Below are 18,298 nucleotides of genomic sequence, written 5' to 3' on the forward strand. Positions count from 1 at the left end.
TCACGTAGTAAATATCTATCAAACAAACTGAGTAAGCTGTCGACATGGACAACACAATCTACCATTACCATACATCATATCTAACAAAAAGATAATGGATAATAGACGACAAATCTTTGCATGTTGCAAACAGGTTAGTATCTGTATATTATAGAGTTCTTAGTTGAAGAATTTGCAATTGGTGCGAACTAAAAAACACTCGTAAATTTGAACGGTATTCTTCTCGCATTAATAATGTAGCACTATCACTGAAGAGAAGAAGGCTGATGAAAAGGTCTAAACAAATTGACAACGTTATATAGAGAACGTAGATATAGATCTTTTATTCATATGAAACGTTAAGTATTGTACATTTTAAGTTAAAATGGAGAACACGTGTTGCATGACATCACGTGACGTAATCTGCGACGTTTAGAAACAGTCGCTAAAGTTTTTCTGATTGGACAAAACAGATCGTTAGAACCAATGGGATAGCCCGTTTCTCTGCAATGGTCCGCGTAACGTGTTCAGCCATTTTGTTATTATTTTCGAAAATCTTTAGGTTGGGTTTAAGGAGGACGTACACGGCCAGTTTTCCCATTTCTCATTGAAAGTTGAAAGGAAAAGACAAGGAAATTCGTATGAGATTTAAGAAAGAAGTTTACGACGAAGAACGGCCTCGGTGGGTATCGTATATTTACAAATACGGAGCTCTCTTCTTTGGCGATCATCGCAAACGCAGCAAAGACAGAAGAGACGAGAGCGAGGGGGAGAGAGAACGTGCGAAAGTAGTGTAAAAGAGCGAGAGAGAGAGAGAGAGAACATAGCGTAGCGTAGACGGTGAGGAACAGCGAGAGTGTGTGAAACGAGGAACGAAATTGGTCGCGCGCGGGAATCAGCGGTTGTTGTGTGTTTGGCCTTTTTCTGCTTGTGATTTATTGCGAGAGATTGTGATTGCTAATGCGAGACGTGTGTTTTTTTACTTAAGAATCGAAAATCTACGTGTGGGAGTTGATGCGGTACGTTGAAACGTCGTTCGCGACACATTTATTCATTGGACAACGACGCAATGAGTAAAGTGCACCCGGACAACAAAAACCAACGAATTCCAATGATTTATTTAACGATATTTTTACAATCCTTTCATTGTTCTCTCATACTTGATTAAATGTATTGCGAACAATATTTTTATCCACTTGATTTACAAACATCGCGCATAATAAATTTCACATAACCTTGTTTGCGATTGTCAAATGTAGGTTAGGTCGAGCGGTCGCAGTGCGGTGACCTCCCTCGCTACACATTAACACCGATTTTTCTTGTTTATTATTGCTTCTGTTTAATTCTGCTAATTCATTGTTTACACTATGCGCTATTTTTATAAATACTCTCAACTTTGTTACAAATAGAAATAAAATATTTTTGTGCAGAAGCAAAACAATTTAGTTGATAGTGCTACCTTCTATAAATTCTTATAGTGTTTCTCCCAACAGAAAATTGTATCGATATACATCAAACTTTTCTTGTAGATAATTAAGTACTTAATACAAAAGCAATATCAAAAGTATAATGTGTGTTCGTCGACCACAAAAACCAATTTCTTTTTAAGGTTTCTAGTATATCTCTAAACGTATTGCTAATGGTTTACTATATTAAACTGTATCAAATCATATGATTCTTTTAGTATATTTATCCATCTCTGTAATCAATCAGCATCTTCTAAAACATGATACCAATACTGTAATATTTTGATGTTTAACTATAGTTTAATGTATCACGTATTCAATTCTAATGGTTATCAAGCAAGTTTATTGAATCTAATACTTTTCAGATAGAGTGTATGAAAGCTGGACAGTTTATAATAAATAATGGCAACGTTAGCGGAACAAGCGTCTAAGCTTTTGGACTTTAATCAGAAGCTAGATATAACACTTCTCGATAACGTAGTAGGTTGTATGTACACCGGGATAGGCGAGCAACAAAGAATTGCACAGGAAGTATTAACGACACTTAAAGAACATCCAAATGCATGGACACGTGTAGATACAATTCTAGAATATTCACAGGTAATGTTTCCCATTCTAAATTATTATTTCTCAAAAAAATGACAGAATTTTTGTATTCCTTTATAATTGTTTATATACGTATAGTACCAACAAACAAAGTATTACGCTTTACAAATATTGGAACAAGTAATAAAGACACGATGGAAAGTACTACCACGAAATCAGTGCGAAGGTATAAAAAAATATATTGTAGGCCTTATCATAAAAACAAGCAGTGACCCAGAAACAATGGAAACATCTAAAGTTTACCTTAATAAACTTAATATGATTTTAGTTCAGGTAATGTCCATTTAACAAAGCCAGAAATCTTGTTTTCCATCTTAATTGAGTACACATTTTTCTGTCATAGGTTTTAAAAAGAGAGTGGCCAAAAAACTGGGAATCCTTTATAGGTGACATTGTCGGAGCAAGTAAAACAAACGAAAGTCTTTGTCAAAACAATATGACAATTTTGAAATTATTGTCAGAAGAAGTATTCGACTTTTCCAGCGGACAAATGACACAAACAAAAGCAAAACACTTAAAGGATACAATGTGTAGTGAATTTTCGCAAATCTTTCAACTTTGTCAATTTGTATTGGATAATTCACAAAATGTTCCACTAGTAGCTGTTACGTTAGAAACTCTTTTAAGGTTTCTAAATTGGATTCCCCTTGGATATATTTTTGAAACTAAATTAATAAGTACCCTTGTATTCAAGGTAATAATTATTAAAACATGTTCCCTCTAATACGTATAATTTTATTTTAACGTAATTATCATTGTTATCTTAATTGCAGTTCTTGAACGTACCAATATTCAGAAATGTCACGTTAAAATGCTTGACCGAAATTGCTGCTGTAACTGTAACAACATACGATGACGCGTTTGTAATGTTATTTATTAATGTAATGCGGCAGTTGGAACAAATTTTACCGCGTGACACTAATATACGTGAGGCATACGCAATCGGTCAAGATCAAGAACAAAATTTCATTCAAAATTTAGCTATATTTCTTTGCACATATTTGAAGGAACATGGCCAATTTATAGAGAAGAAACAGTTACATGATATGCTGCTCACGGCGTTGCACTATCTTGTGTTGATTTCTGAGGTCGAAGAAGTTGAAATTTTCAAAATCTGTTTGGAATATTGGAGCACGTTAGCAATTGATTTATATAGAGAAACTCCGTTTATTGTGACTCAAACTCCGCAATATATGCTTAAAAATGTAACGATTCCAAATAGAAAATTATTCTACTGTCCAGTTCTGACAAAAGTGCGATATATTATGATCAGTAGAATGGCTAAACCTGAAGAAGTTCTCGTCGTAGAGAATGAAAATGGAGAAGTTGTCAGAGAATTTATGAAGGATACCGATTCTATTAATTTATATAAAAATATGAGAGAAACTCTTGTGTATCTTACTCACCTCGACTACATAGATACCGAAAGAATAATGACAGAGAAACTACATAATCAAGTAAACGGTACAGAATGGTCTTGGAAGAATCTTAATGCGGTAAGTAATTTAAAAATGTTGCGATAAACTTTTTAACGACAATATTATTATTTTATATGAGCACGTTTTATAATCCTTCTCATCCTTCAGTTGTGCTGGGCGATTGGTAGTATTTCTGGCGCGATGCACGAAGAAGATGAAAAACGATTTTTAGTAACTGTGATCAAGGATCTCCTTGGCCTTTGCGAACAAAAAAAGGGCAAAGATAATAAAGCTATCATTGCTAGCAATATTATGTATGTAGTCGGGCAATACCCAAGATTTCTCAGAGCACATTGGAAGTTTTTAAAGACTGTTGTAAATAAACTGTTTGAATTTATGCATGGTAAGAACATTATATTATACACACACACACACACACAAAGAACAGTAAAGAAATCGATGATATGCGTTTTATAACATCTCTTTTCACCTTTTTCCTGTGTATTTAAATATTTTCATTCATTGTTTTATACCACAAATAACGGAAAACATATTTTATGCATTTAACTAAATATTTTTTATAGAAACCCACGATGGTGTGCAAGATATGGCCTGTGACACATTTATAAAAATAGCATTAAAGTGTAGGCGACATTTCGTTACAGTACAATTAGGAGAAGCAGTACCGTTTATCGAAGAAATTCTTTCTACTATTAGTAGTATCATATGTGACCTTCAAACACAGCAGGTAAAACAATTAAGCAGAGAAACAAATCACTGTATTAATAATCATAGTAGTAGTAGTATTATTATTATCTCGAATACAAAATTTGTCGCTACATCTTATTCGACTGTGATCTAGGTACATACATTTTACGAGGCAGTTGGTTACATGATAAGTGCACAGGCAGACACAGTTGTTCAGGAACAATTAATAGAAAAATACATGCTTCTACCAAATCAAGTTTGGGATGATATAATAAGTCAAGCATCTAAAGTAAGTAACATGCGATACTTTTACTAATATTTGGATATAATTTCGATATACGTGATAGTCTTTTATTTATTTAATTAAAATACTTTGCTTTTAGAATGTAGATGTATTGAAAGACCAAGAAGCTGTAAAACAACTCGCTAACATTTTAAAAACAAATGTTAGGGCTTGCAAAGCTCTTGGGCATCCGTACGTGATACAATTAGGAAGAATATATTTAGATATGTTGAACGTTTATAAGGTACATTTATAAAATTCGGTAACTTCTTTTACATTTTAATAAATACATTAATGCTTGATCTTTTTTTCTAGGTTATGAGTGAGAATATAAGTGCTGCAATAGCTTTGAATGGTGAAATAGTAATGGAACAGTCTTTAATTAAGAGTATGAGAGTAGTCAAAAAAGAAACATTAAAATTGATCTCTGATTGGGTCAGCAGAACAACCGACCATCAAATGGTAAAATTCTTATTTTTACTTTTTCCGCGCCATCATTAAATCATACCTTATACACAAAATATTCGTTGCAAAATAAATTTAAGCGTGATACCCTAATACTATAAAAATAATTTCATTTCTTACATATATTTATCAGGTTTTAGAAAACTTTATACCACCATTATTGGATGCTGTATTACTGGATTATCAAAAAACGAATGTTCATTGTGCTCGAGAACCAGAAGTACTGAGTGCTATGGCTACTATCGTAAATAAATTACAGAATCACATTACGAGTGAGGTACCGAAAATATTTGATGCTGTGTTCGAATGTACTTTAGAAATGATTAACAAAGATTTTGAAGAATTTCCGGAACATAGAACGAATTTCTTTTTACTTCTACAGGTAGATAAGTATACATCTATAATAACGTTAATACAACATGAATGTTTATTTAATATTTTGAATTTTTTTCTATTTTAGGCCGTGAATGTTTACTGTTTCCCTGCATTTCTTTCAATTCCACCAGCACAATTTAAGCTAGTTCTCGATTCAATAATTTGGGCTTTCAAACATACAATGAGAAACGTTGCAGATACAGGGTTACAAATACTTTATCAACTTTTGCAAAATATCGAAAACGAGCAAGCTGCTCAAAGTTTTTATCAAACATATTTCACAGATATTCTTCAACACATATTTAGTGTAGTCACAGATACGTCTCATATAGCGGGTAATTATATAAGAGCAGTTTTAATTAAAATCGTTTTATGTTTTCATTACTCTTTGTGTAATTAATTTGTGTGTTGCTACAATTCACTTAGGCCTTACCATGCATGCTACTATTTTGGCATACATGTTTTCATTGGTTGAACTCGGACGAATTCAGGTGCCATTGGGACCTGTGCCAGATAATACATTGTACGTTCAAGAATTTGTTGCAAGATTGCTTAAAGCAGCTTTCCCACATTTGACTGATAACCAGATTAAAATTACTGTACAAGGTTTATTTAATCTTGACCAAGACATCCCGGCATTCAAGGAACATCTAAGAGATTTTCTTGTTCAAATTAGAGTGAGTCTTAATGATACTTTTTATTATTTCAATTTTATATAAAAATTAAATTCATATAATGCAATACCTGTGTGCGTATTTGTTTTCTTTTATATATATATATACATATATATATTTAAAGGAATACACTGGCGAAGATGACTCTGATCTCTATTTAGAAGAGCGAGAAAATGCTTTACGGTCGGCTCAAGAAGATAAAAGGCGACAACAAATGGCAGTTCCAGGAATACTTAATCCTCATGAAATACCAGAAGAGATGCAGGATTGAATTACCAATCGTCCTTGTTATTTGCTTCCTGTGCATCTCAATGAGAAACATTCTGTTACAGAGACTATTGTATCCTTTAATCTACAACTTTCCCCACAACGTGTACCACAATTACCATCAAAATGAATATACATTACTATATACTTTTTAAAGCCAAGTTTACAATATAATATTCTTGTTAAGGAGGCAAGCCCGAAACGTGGTAATTGTTTGTCTGTTATGCAATTTAAATAGAACTGAGTTCTGTTACGAGTAACATGTAAATGTATGCTGAACAATACTATTTAATGCGATAAAAAGGTTAGCATTTGCGTTGTACTAGTATCGATACTGATAAGTGATATTTTCTACAAAGCGTGTGTAACAAACGGATTATTATGAATATTAAAAAATATACAGAAAGGAATTGTAAAGCATTATCGATGTCGATTAAACACAATAATACGCGTAACATTATATTTCATGTTCGCAGAAACAAAATTTTCCTGCAGTATCTTATATATAAATTGTACTTTTGTCATTCTAGATTATTTTAAACTGTTGCATAGAATGTATTAAGCGTGTCAGAAAATGACAATTAAAGTATATAATATTATGTATAATATCCGTGTGTGTGTGTGTGTGTGTATGCGTGCGTGTGTGTATATTAGATTGGAAAGTATAGGTAAAACTGTTTTCTAAAATACGTTAAATTGCAATTGCAATGCTTAGTACATTTTATGCATAAAATAGTATTGTTTCAGCAGATGTAGAAGATGTTACGTTTATATGTGTGTTTTTATCTGCATAAAGTTGTATAATAATGCTATTATTATTACTATATATATATATATATATAGTATATATATATATATATATATACACATATGATACACTGCAAGTCATACAGAGGAATTTTGTAAATTAAATGAAATGTCAAACATAGCATTTGTTTAGGTTTCACTTCTCTGATAATCCCTATATATTCTTTGAGATCGATCAGAAATACTTTGAAGATAAAACAGGAGGCTATGTTTTGTTTATATTTAAGAAATACAATTGAATTAAATAAACAAATATATTTGAGTAGCTAAGCTATTTTACATATATTTTAATGCTGCACTCAATGGTGAGAGTTGGTTGCTAGTATTTATGTTTATATACACGAAATTTTTATTTCTTTTACATTTATTTTGTTCGTTTCACAAGTAAGTATAGCTAATAAACTGCGAGTCTAACTGCTGTCAGTTTTTCAAATAAGATCGAAAATTATCAAGTGGCCTTCAGATTCAAATGAATACAAATAAAAATAATTAACGAAATATTTTCCATAACCGTTGTATCCATTTTATAATATGAAGACTAGTATTACATTAAACAAAGTTCAATGTTTACTAAAATTTTAACATTCTGATTAAATTAAAGTTAATTGATTTTGATTAATTATGTCCTGTACTTTTTTCTTACTTTTTACATGTGTAATTACATATTCTATCTTACAACATACATATAAAAGAATCCTTGAGGAAAGGCAAATTTTCTTCTCGTCCGAGCTTGCCTCCATCACAATAAATGCTCCAGGTGCTTTATCTTACGAATCACAAATTATCTCGATGCATGGTAATACGATTTCATACATGTTCAACATTGGTACACGATCTATAGAACAAATGTGAAGGTAGTAATAACTAGATAGATATTATAATAAATTTCATTTAAAAAAAAAAAAAAAAAAAAAGAAAGAAAAAACAACTGTATAAAATGCTTGGCTTTGTTCGCGGATTAACAATTGTTTCTCACGTTTAAAAATGTGTCGATTGTGTAAGAAAGTTCTTTACTCGAAAATATCATTATCATTATTAAGATATTTACTGCCGATATCACTTTTTTCGAAGTGGATAGAAATAAAAACTGATGTCACAACAGGAATGTAACAGATGTGTGTACCGATACTGCATTTTAATGAAACGTCAACGATTTGTATCATACAAATATGAATTTAATTCGAGTAGCTCTGCTTGGAACCCTGAAGCCATTACATTTGATACTATGCGACTCGAGTCTCAAGCTAGGCCGCTATGATTACAAGAGAATCGAAAAAAAAAAACAGAAGAAGAAAAAAAATAGCGAGAATCAATGTAATTTGAGTTCGTTCTTTATATTAGTAGACTGTATTTATTTGCAACCGGTATTGCAAAGAAGCAAAAATTTAACAGCATTTTTCAAACAATTCGCGGTTTACTTTGTAAACATTTATCGTAAAAAAATTATTTGTATGCATAGATGTAATAAGTTACAGAATGTATTTAATCATACATAGTCGTATGTGATAAGGCTACTTGTTACGAGGAAAGTGCTTAAAAGTCGTAAGATATCGAAGTAATGATCGTATTCAAAATAAAACTGCAACTAAATGTTTTATAAACTGCTCGTTTGTTATAAGAGAATCCTAAATTTAGCAACAAGTTTTTACGGTATAAGTGATTTTGGCCGTAAATAAGTACAGCTAAGATACAAAACCGATACAATGCGTGTATCTTTTTTGTTATAGAACCGATCTTTGATCTTTGACTGACAATGAATGGAACGTGTTTTCTGAGAAAGCAAACAAAACGAACAGATTTTTTCCAAATTAATATTAACATTACTAAAAATTGACGAGCAACTTTTAAAAAACTGGAATATGCATATGTCAGAGGTGAATAATGCTATTCATATATGGGTATACATATATGTATATATATAAAGAAATGCATCCAAATTATGATCTTAAGGTGAATATTTGAACAGGTATTGCAATTTACTTTCCAATCGATGCACAGCAAATAGAAATACTTTAATACCTATGTTTACGATTGCAATACGTCGATATTGTTTTATGCCGATTTTCAAAGGTAGGATTGATGTAAGAAAGGTCCCTCGCTCTCCTTGGAATTATATTTTATTCAATTTGGAGAGGAGTTAACAAGTAGATTTTGTAAACTATTGAGTGATGGCATTAATCCAATAAGTTGTCGGGGATCATGTGACATAGTTGTGAGTACTGAGTACATAGAAATGGAATGGTCTGTCACGCGTGTCTGAATGAATGAATGTATAAGTTAAGAGTTCTACTAGTTATTCATTATAACGACAAAAATATGTAAAGAGTTTAATAATACTTACTAATAAAATAAAAAATGCCACTATAATAATGCTTTGTATCTTCGCTAAAATCATTATGTATAAACAGTTAGAAATTTTTTTATAAAAATGAATCTTTATCTTTCTATAGATGTTTCACATTTTCTATTTTCAAAACCTTACTTACTTATTTACTTACTTTGTTAGTTTATATATCAATAAAATTCGAAAGTTTCTAAAAGATTGTATTATCGTACAAAAAATAATTGTTTCTTAATATTTTTTATTCTTATGAATAATGCAAATAATAAAAATGATACAAATATCATGTAAACGTATTCGATAAATACTTAATAACATAATTCTCATAATTTAACATAGTAAATTCAATACCATTCGGTACACTCATAGAAGTCAGTTTGAATGGGTGCATTCCGCTCCCTGGTTGCAGCTGCAGCCAGCTGCAGCCAACCACTAAACTATACTAATACTGGTTTTAATACCAGTGGCGCCATCGATGGTAAAACGCCCAAGTTTGTAGTGAAAATAGTTCACACTGCTCCTGCTAGATAGCGCCATTAGCTAAAATCTCGACAATTAATGTTGAATTAAATAATTATTCATAAAAATGAAAAATTGGGCATATTAGCACTATAAGTGTTACAAAAAAGAATAATTGATTAAATGATATCGTTGGCGCCATCGGTGGTAAGACTCCCAAGTTTGTAGTGAAAATAGTTCCTGGTATTGTTCATAGATAACGCCATCGTCACTTTTTTATCAATTATTTTTTATTTTTCATAAATGCGTAATTTATATAATAATAAATGTGTAAAATAATAAGTACATGTATTAGTATGTTAAATTTATCATGCATTAAATTATTTTATGACATATAACAATAATTTTATTGATTTACAACTAAAATGTATACAGCCTTGTTTCCTTATTGCTAGTCATTCTTATCGTATATATCTACAACTAACGTCCATTTGAACTATTGCAGATTCCTTATTTTGGATATAACTCTCTTACTTACTATTACTATCGATAAATTTATATAAAAAATATTTCACTATACGTCCTATATTCTAGTTATACATTTGTACTTTAAATTGCGCACTCTGATTTCAATACTGTAGTTTTGTGATTGCATGTTAGTCAGTCTTTCTTAGGAACTCTATAAAAATACCGGCTCATTACTTGAGCTATATAAATCCCTAGTGCTTATGTTATAGAACTATATCACATTCAAAAAAGAATTTTACAATTATTTTGACTTTCCGGGAGTCTATGTTTTTCAATAGGTTTTCGATTGACGGGACTCCTTTAACTCCCAATTTTTCTAAACTCAATACAATAATAATTACAATAATAACTACAATAATTTTCTTTCATTTAGTTAGTGGCGCCATCCAGCAGCAACAGCGTGGAACTATTTTCGCTACAAACTTGGGTTGAAGTTCAGCCGCTGAACAATGTACTCAAACATGAAGACTGTATAATGTAGAAGTGTTATCAAAATCCCGAGCTTGAAGTTCTGAATAGTTCCACGCTGTTATATATATATATCGTAGTCTGTGCGCACTTGCACCGCGAGTGGACGAAATATTCATAACTTCAAGTCCGGGATTTTGATAACAGTTTTCTAGTAACTTTCTTAGGGAGTTGGATCTCCTTATACAGTCTTCATGCTGCTAGCCAATGCAGTCACAGGTCATAAAGCATGAATATACTAATAATGATGTGTAATAATGTGCCTGAATTGGCCTGAATGTGCTGCACGTGTTTACGATACCGTTGAACACAGTTTTCTATCGCGTCTAACCTGAAATTTCAAAATGGTTAAACTATTAAATAGTTTTTAGAAGTATTATCAATTAAAGACTTCTCATTTAAATAAACCTTAGAAATTTAAACATATAACAGAAATGAAGAATGTAATATTTAAATTTGGTGTATTTACACGGATGTGTACGTCTACGATAAATACATTGCACACAAAACTGCTTAAAAGAAATTATATGGAAAGTGTTGTTCATGAAAAACCGAAAACAAATATTCATCCTTACAAACAGATTCATCCTTGGAAATCGTTACAAGAATTCGCGGATTATGTTGCAACCAACGTAATTTACAATGAAAGTAAGAATAAGATACATTTTCTTATGACTATTTCGATTTTATTAAAGTAATGTTTGCTTTCCAGATGGTTTGGTAGCACTGAATAAACCGTATGGCATAAGCCATCGTAAGACAGAAGTAAAAAATGTACGTCATTTTATACCAAATGCTGTAGATTATACATTAGAAGATGCCTTGCCATATATTGCAAATCGGTTGAATTATTCAAAATTAACTCTAATTAGAAAGCCTGAAAAGTAAGTAGAATTTTGTTCAGAAGAACACAAATTATTGTGCATATAATTTTATCAAAATATATAAATTAATTTTGGAACTAGATACATGACTGGCGTCATGCTTCTAACTGACAGTACACATGTTCAAAATAATGTAGAACTTGCATTACGTCGTGGTAATAATTTTACAAAAACTTATTGGGTAACTACAATTAGGGTTCCCAATGTATTAAGAGGCAAAGAGCGTTTAGCAATGAAATTACAATCAAATCCTAATTACAAACTCAAAAAGGTAATTTTATTAACTTTCTGGGTATAATACAGTACACTGTGGTTGGTCAGTACTGTTTTTTTTTAGTACAAATTACATAAATAATCTTCGAAACTTTTCATATATTGAGTGTTTATAAATAATTTTCAGCCAATTATTGTTACATCATGGAGTAAAAATGACGAAAAAAGGAATGCAGTGAAAATTCTTAATATCGAATTCAACGTCTTGTCCAACTCTACGCTTAATTTGTGTTCCTTGATTGAAATAAAATCGTCGACGATACAATGGCATGCAATTAGACTATTTGCATCTACATATTTATATAGTCCAATTCTAGGAGATAATCTTTACGCGTCACGAATTCAAAAACTTGGCAATGCTTATATAAATATTGATCCTCACCTTGAATATACAGAGTTGCCACCAAAGTTAAATAGATCGATTTTACAAGTATTAAATGTAAAGCCTTCAGATCAGCTTATAATTCCTTGTCATATTCATTTAAGATCAATGGTACTACCATCCTTCCTTGATGGAAAGCAAGATTTAATGCTCAAAGCTCCTTTAATACCACCATTTAATTGGACTTGTAAACAACTCGAATTCAAATATTTAATACAAGATACATAAGATTAAACTGTATTATTACACACAAAAAATATATGTAAAATAAATTAGATACTAATACTTGATTTTTTAATAGGTATCGATATATATTAGAACAAAAAATAATTGTACACATTTTGAAATACAAATAATTATTTATTAACTAATCAACGTACAATGTTTAATGACTGAGTACATGTCTTCCCTTTAATATTCTTCTCATGAGAATTTTTCTACCACTGAGTGTTGCCATTCTTGCGAACCAACCATGGCGCTTGACGCGGATAAGTTCGCTAGGACGAGGAAAATTATTTCTCACTTTTGTTCTATTTAATGTAAAACTCCATTGATTTACTATTGCCGGTGAACAATCAATCGACGATGAAATTCGATTGCCCGACGAGGAGAGACGTCTAAAAACAATCTTAACTGTTATATATAAAATGTTAATTTCAACAAATAAATACGTACGGAAGGACTTGACAGGCATTAGAAATTAATCTGCCGAACATATCGTATCACTTTATTACTTTCACTATATTCGAAGTATAGGTTAGATTTAGCCAATATTACAGGTAAATACATGTGCTACCATACATTCAATTGCAATCAATGGAAGGACTTAGTATCTTCTGCCGGTGTTGCCACGTTTCTCAGCACGGCTAGTACTAGAGTCGGCTGTGGCCGAAATAGTGAAATAAGAGGAAATTCCCCATTCCGTTACCATGGTAACTGTAGGTAAACAAATACATCTCACTTGAAAGCTTGAAGGTTCGTACAAGCATGCGATCACACGTGATCGAATTTATGCAATAGAATAATACAATAAGGTTACGAAGGTGTTGACAAATATTTTTAATCATAAGTTGAGGTAATAGAATCGTGTAATATGAGATTTAAAATATCTTCGCAAAATCGTAATGGTCATAAACGGTTGGTAACGTGTGTAGCATGGAGTTCAGCGGAAGAAATTTATTCCTGCGGGTACGTTTTGATCTTTACGTACAATGACGTTCACAAAGTAATTGTCAATTTTTTTCTACAGGGAGGATCATTTATTAATATCTTGGTACTTAGAAGGTGGAACCCCCCATTCCACAATTGTTACTCAATTTTCTGATGACTTTTATCCGACTGATATGCAATGGCACCCGAGGCAAAACTATGCTGTATCGATCACAAAGAAACAATCATTGGATGTACTGTTAATTACTACAGCTGATGGTATTCATTTCAGAAATTTTAGAATAAAATATTACTGGTAAATATGCCGAATAGAGGACCTTCCGCCCGTATGACCTTCACCTTGACATATGTTGTCAAGGGCACCCTCCTGAGTAACTTTTTCTAATAACTTAAGGGTGCGCAGGTCCCAGAGCCAAACTCCGAGTTGACTTCAGCGATAGTCGCGGAAAAAATAGGAAACTCCGGGACAAGGACAGAGAGGGCGATACAACAATTGCAGGAGAGACGAGGACAGGGCGATTAGGCTAGCATGATTCTTGTCAAGGATATTGAAGCAAAGAAGCAATATTTTCTCACGATTCTTTTTCTAAAATATTCTTTACATCACTCAGCATGCCACTCTAACGCCTGATTTTGCAATTTCGGCCTTAAAACTTTATAAACAATAAAAGTACGTTTGCTATCTTCATTTTATTGTTTATAAAGTTTTAAGGCCGAAATTGCAATATCAGGCTTTGGAGTCGCATCCGCCAAAGTGTAACGAATATATTAAAACCAGAATTATTAGAAAATATTGCTTCTTTGCTTCAATATCCTGGAAAAAAATCATGCTAGCCTAATCGTCCTGCCCTCGTCCCTCCTGCAATTTTTGTATCGCCCTCTCTGTTCTTATTCCGGAGTTTCCTATTTTTTTCGCAACGAAAGCAATCGCCCTGAAAGCAATGTAGGTCCTTCAGGATAACCGGTACACACCTGCGTGATGCGCTGCAGTACTCCTTGTTAAGGGTTTTGCCCCCCAGCCCCCGACCGGGGGACAGCCCCCGGACCCCCATTTGTTTACTGGACGAGTAAAGATCGTGCATATAGCGTGTTCGTATGTATAACCTGATGTAACTTACCAACTTTTTTTGTTAATAACTTTTTAATAAGCAGTGAGCGACGGTTAAGTTATTAGAAAAAGTTACTCAGGAGGGTGCCCTTGGCAACATATGTCAAGGTCAAAGTTATAGGGACGGGGTCCCCTATTCGGCATATTTACCACATTACTACTTCTTGTATTATAACAGTACTGTACTTTACTTTAATACTCTATCTGTAGGAAAATATCATTTGGTAAATAAGAATGGTCGCATAGAAAAAAGTATTGATGCTCATAAAGGAGCAACAATTGTAGGCAGATGGAGTAGCGATGGTTCTGCGCTTCTAACTGGTAATTGAAATACTTCAGACGAAATAATGATCTTTATCACGTAATTGATTTTTCAATTAAATTTTAGCTGGAGAGGATGGTTTGATAAAAATTTGGTCGCGTAGTGGCATGCTTCGCTCTGTTATAGTTAGAGGTACATTCCCTATTTTAGCTGCTGCGTGGAGTCCAGATTGTACATCTGTACTCTATTCTCAAGGAGCTTACTTAACCTTCCAGTCACTTAATTCTAATTCTAAGCCTCGAAAGGTTAAATAATTTAATAAACATACATACCACTTCTGCTTCCATGGGGCAGAGCAATGTTTTAAAGAAATTTTTGTTTTAGGTACTTGCACACGATGGTTTTATTTTAGTTGTATGCTGGAGTCATACTCATGGACTCGTTATCTCTGGCGGAGAAGATTGTCGGTACAAGGTAATTATATACAACCATATTGTTCTTAAATGAATTTGTTTACTTAAATAGTGAAATTAGTAAAATTGTTAATCTGTTTGATTTCAAAGGTATGGGACCCTAATGGGAGTCAGCTATTTTCCAGCAATGTAGGTGATCACCCTATCACATCACTGAGTTGGAGTTACTCTGGAAACCACTTTGCTGTTGGATCTTTTAATACAATCAAACTTTGTGATAAAACAGGAGTTAGTTTATTTTTACACCATATTATGTTATCGGTTTATGTATACAAATTATTAATATATATTTTGTAGTGGTCCCATTCACTAGAAAAAATTAATACTGGAAGTATATACAGTATTGCTTGGTCTAGCGACAGTACTCAAGTTGCTATGGCTTGCAGTAATGGAACAGTGCTGACTGGGCATATAATAGACAGGTACGAATAACAAATATAATAATAATTGAATGTTATTGAAAACTATTAATTTTATATTTATGTGTAACTGTACAAACGAAAAATAGGAGATTAGAGTGGAATAATTATGTAGCTACATTGGTTAAAAGAAAAGTGATTGAAGTCAGACATATTGGTAACGAAATTCGAGAAACATTGGAGATATCGGATCGCGTGGTTCAGCTAGAATTTGATTTTGATCATTTAGTTGTCATTACACCAGCACAATGTCACGTTTACTCTGTAGTAAATTGGAATACGCCAGCCATATTTGACTTGAAGAATACCAGTGTATCAGCGGTACTTCTTGCAGAGAAGTAAATAATGATTATTGTCTATTTCCAAACAATAAATATGGTATTTTTTGTGTTATGCAAAGACTGTTTTTTAGGCACTTTTTATTAGTTGAATGGAATAGCGTATCGTTGTATAGTTATCAAGGCCGTTTATTGGGAACTCCAAAATGGAAAGGAATGACACAGGAACGACTTCATCCTTCTTGCATATCATTGTGCACTGACACTTTGGTTTTGAGATCGCAGAGTAACGAAAAATGTACGGCGAAACATGTTCTCGAATGTGAACATTGTTTTTTATATAAATTCTTATCTAAATTATTATTTAGTATTTCACGTTCTGGAAATTGCTTACAACAAACCTATAACAGAAAGTCAACCTTACACGCATCTTCAAAGTATCACAAGAATAGCCTTAAACCATATTGGCGGGCCCACTGATCGACAAGTAGCATTAATTGATAGCAATAAGGACTTGTTCCTGGTTTCAATTAGAACGACTGGTTTTGGTAGAGTGTGCAAAATAGGTATGTATTCTTTGTATTACTATAAACATGTAGTCAATATTTCTGTATAAGTTGTTTGCGATTTTCACGTGTCAGTTTTTCATAATCGATACTGATTTTGGATTGTAGGTGCCTTTTATCGCGAGTTTCTCCCATGTCCTTTTAATAAGATACTTGGACGTTTTACATCGTTAAGATTAGCTCCTTCAGGGGTTAATAGTTTCCGTGTATTTTTGTCGTATAGTGTTGTTTGTTCGTTAGGATTGTGGTGCTTTATCAGTTAGTAACATTAGCTTGTTATCTATTTTTCAGCTGCTATGGCGCAAGACATCGCGTGGGCGACCGATGCGAATGTCTTAGCAGCAATGTTAGATGCAACACTATCGGTGTGGCTGTGCCCTAATTGCGTGCATTATAGTGATCGTAAAATAATAAAAAAAACAAGAATCGATAAGGAAAGCAGGTTTCACGATCAATTTTATTTTACCGTGTAAAATGTGATCTGTATTATATTATACTTTGTAGGTACATTTTGTAAATATTTTCAGTGAATTTGGTAGACAACCAAGTATAGCAAATGTATATAATGGTATGGTAATGATACGACGTGGTGATGGGGCATTAGTAGCTTCTACTTTTTATACATTTTTCATTAGTCTTCATCAGCACATACTAAACAAAAGATGGAAAGAAGCGTTGTCTCTTTGTCGAATTGCGCAGGTAATTAGTACATTTTTCTGATAAGAAGATATTCTTATACCAACAATTGAAATTTCTCTAAAATATAAAATTGATTGTTAGAATGAAATATTGTGGACTTGTATGGCTGTTATGGCAACTGATAATAAAGAATTGAATGCCGCGGAAGAAGCATATGCAGCAATATCGAGATATGACAAAGTTGACTATATTCAATATATAAAGGTAATAATATAAAAACCACAGAATTTTTTTGTTTTACAAAAAATATAATCCCTATTCGTTTGAAATTGAAAGAGTCTACCAAATAAATCCGAGAGATTGGCAGAAATGGCACTTTTGTCAGGTGATTTATTAACCGCAGAGGGCATCCTTTTGCAAAATGGATTAATCGAAGAAGCCATACGAATCAATATTGAAGTATACAACTGGAATAGGTATTACTTAATCTATCGAAAATTTATCGATGCAATATACTCGTTTCCAAATGTCTTGGATTTTGTTTCCTTAGAGCGTTAGAATTGGCAATCAGACACAAAAAGCAACAGGAGGAGGTACTGAACGCAAGAAAGAAGTACCTTCAAGTGATCAATAAGGACGAAACAAATCAAAGCTTTCTCGCGTACCTGGCAAACGTTGCCAAATCACAAGTAAACTAATCTAATTCTATTCGATTGCACAGTTTCGATTCTTTTACACGTGATTTTTGTACGTTTTCCTAAACAGTGAGACAAAACCCATTTTCACCAGGAAACCAGCGAAAAACCTTCAATTCGTCAAGATGATGTTGATCTACCAGAAATAGAAATACACAACCGTGAATCGTCGGATCCAGAAATAAATACGTGAAAGAATAACACCGGCTGCGTTTATACAAATTATTTATTAAAATATGTAAAAGTAAAGTATAACGTACTTGTGTTTCAGTTAGAAAATTATGTAATTATTACATTATTAGCAT

The 18,298-nt window shown here is 32.6% G+C and overlaps 4 protein-coding genes across 10 annotated transcripts; 3 read left to right on the forward strand and 1 right to left on the reverse strand.

Annotated features, from left to right (window-relative positions):
- Position 1: 1 nt before the first annotated feature.
- Positions 2 to 9,493, forward strand: LOC128878864 (exportin-1). 4 transcript variants are annotated; one of them, XR_008457517.1, is made up of 16 exons: positions 2 to 133; positions 542 to 998; positions 1,811 to 2,045; positions 2,130 to 2,324; positions 2,395 to 2,745; positions 2,825 to 3,547; positions 3,638 to 3,872; positions 4,054 to 4,217; positions 4,332 to 4,466; positions 4,561 to 4,704; positions 4,776 to 4,922; positions 5,059 to 5,307; positions 5,386 to 5,635; positions 5,727 to 5,977; positions 6,099 to 6,314; positions 8,089 to 9,493. XR_008457517.1 is itself a non-coding variant. In XM_054127453.1 (15 exons), the coding sequence occupies exons 3-15, from the start codon at positions 1,848 to 1,850 to the stop codon at positions 6,243 to 6,245; spliced, it is 3,189 nt and encodes a 1,062-aa protein (XP_053983428.1). In that variant the 5' UTR covers positions 2 to 133; positions 542 to 998; positions 1,811 to 1,847; the 3' UTR covers positions 6,246 to 9,493. The 4 variants fall into 4 exon arrangements, 3 of the variants coding, with proteins under 3 accessions (XP_053983428.1, XP_053983437.1, XP_053983447.1); XM_054127453.1 differs by having other exon boundaries at positions 6,099 to 9,493; XM_054127462.1 differs by having other exon boundaries at positions 1,815 to 2,045; positions 6,099 to 9,493.
- Positions 9,494 to 11,052: 1,559 nt separating this feature from the next.
- LOC128874275 (pseudouridylate synthase RPUSD4, mitochondrial-like) lies at positions 11,053 to 12,668 on the forward strand. Its single transcript, XM_054118873.1, has 4 exons — positions 11,053 to 11,492; positions 11,557 to 11,728; positions 11,810 to 11,999; positions 12,129 to 12,668. The coding sequence occupies exons 1-4, from the start codon at positions 11,279 to 11,281 to the stop codon at positions 12,609 to 12,611; spliced, it is 1,059 nt and encodes a 352-aa protein (XP_053974848.1). The 5' UTR covers positions 11,053 to 11,278; the 3' UTR covers positions 12,612 to 12,668.
- Positions 12,669 to 12,722: 54 nt separating this feature from the next.
- LOC128874301 (39S ribosomal protein L34, mitochondrial) lies at positions 12,723 to 13,238 on the reverse strand. The gene is made up of 2 exons (XM_054118916.1): positions 13,059 to 13,238; positions 12,723 to 13,000 (listed from the first exon to the last, which is right to left on the reverse strand). The coding sequence occupies exons 1-2, from the start codon at positions 13,097 to 13,099 to the stop codon at positions 12,769 to 12,771; spliced, it is 273 nt and encodes a 90-aa protein (XP_053974891.1). The 5' UTR covers positions 13,100 to 13,238; the 3' UTR covers positions 12,723 to 12,768.
- Positions 13,239 to 13,341: 103 nt separating this feature from the next.
- Positions 13,342 to 18,292, forward strand: LOC128874272 (intraflagellar transport protein 80 homolog). Of its 4 annotated transcripts, none has more exons than XM_054118827.1 (16): positions 13,342 to 13,571; positions 13,633 to 13,811; positions 14,872 to 14,982; positions 15,050 to 15,228; positions 15,308 to 15,397; positions 15,487 to 15,624; positions 15,694 to 15,818; positions 15,905 to 16,153; positions 16,228 to 16,391; positions 16,462 to 16,659; positions 16,951 to 17,101; positions 17,187 to 17,358; positions 17,440 to 17,562; positions 17,635 to 17,774; positions 17,849 to 17,987; positions 18,088 to 18,292. In XM_054118827.1, exons 1-16 carry the CDS (start codon positions 13,477 to 13,479, stop codon positions 18,184 to 18,186), a joined length of 2,352 nt encoding a protein of 783 aa, XP_053974802.1. In that variant the 5' UTR covers positions 13,342 to 13,476; the 3' UTR covers positions 18,187 to 18,292. The 4 variants fall into 4 exon arrangements, with proteins under 4 accessions (XP_053974802.1, XP_053974813.1, XP_053974835.1 ...); XM_054118838.1 differs by having other exon boundaries at positions 18,064 to 18,229; XM_054118860.1 differs by lacking the exons at positions 13,342 to 13,571; positions 13,633 to 13,811 and adding an exon at positions 14,300 to 14,496.
- The last annotated feature ends 6 nt before the right edge of the window (positions 18,293 to 18,298 follow it).

This window comes from Hylaeus volcanicus, chromosome 1 (assembly GCF_026283585.1).
Source record: "Hylaeus volcanicus isolate JK05 chromosome 1, UHH_iyHylVolc1.0_haploid, whole genome shotgun sequence".
In the NCBI taxonomy this organism is placed as follows: Eukaryota; Metazoa; Arthropoda; class Insecta; order Hymenoptera; family Colletidae; genus Hylaeus; species Hylaeus volcanicus.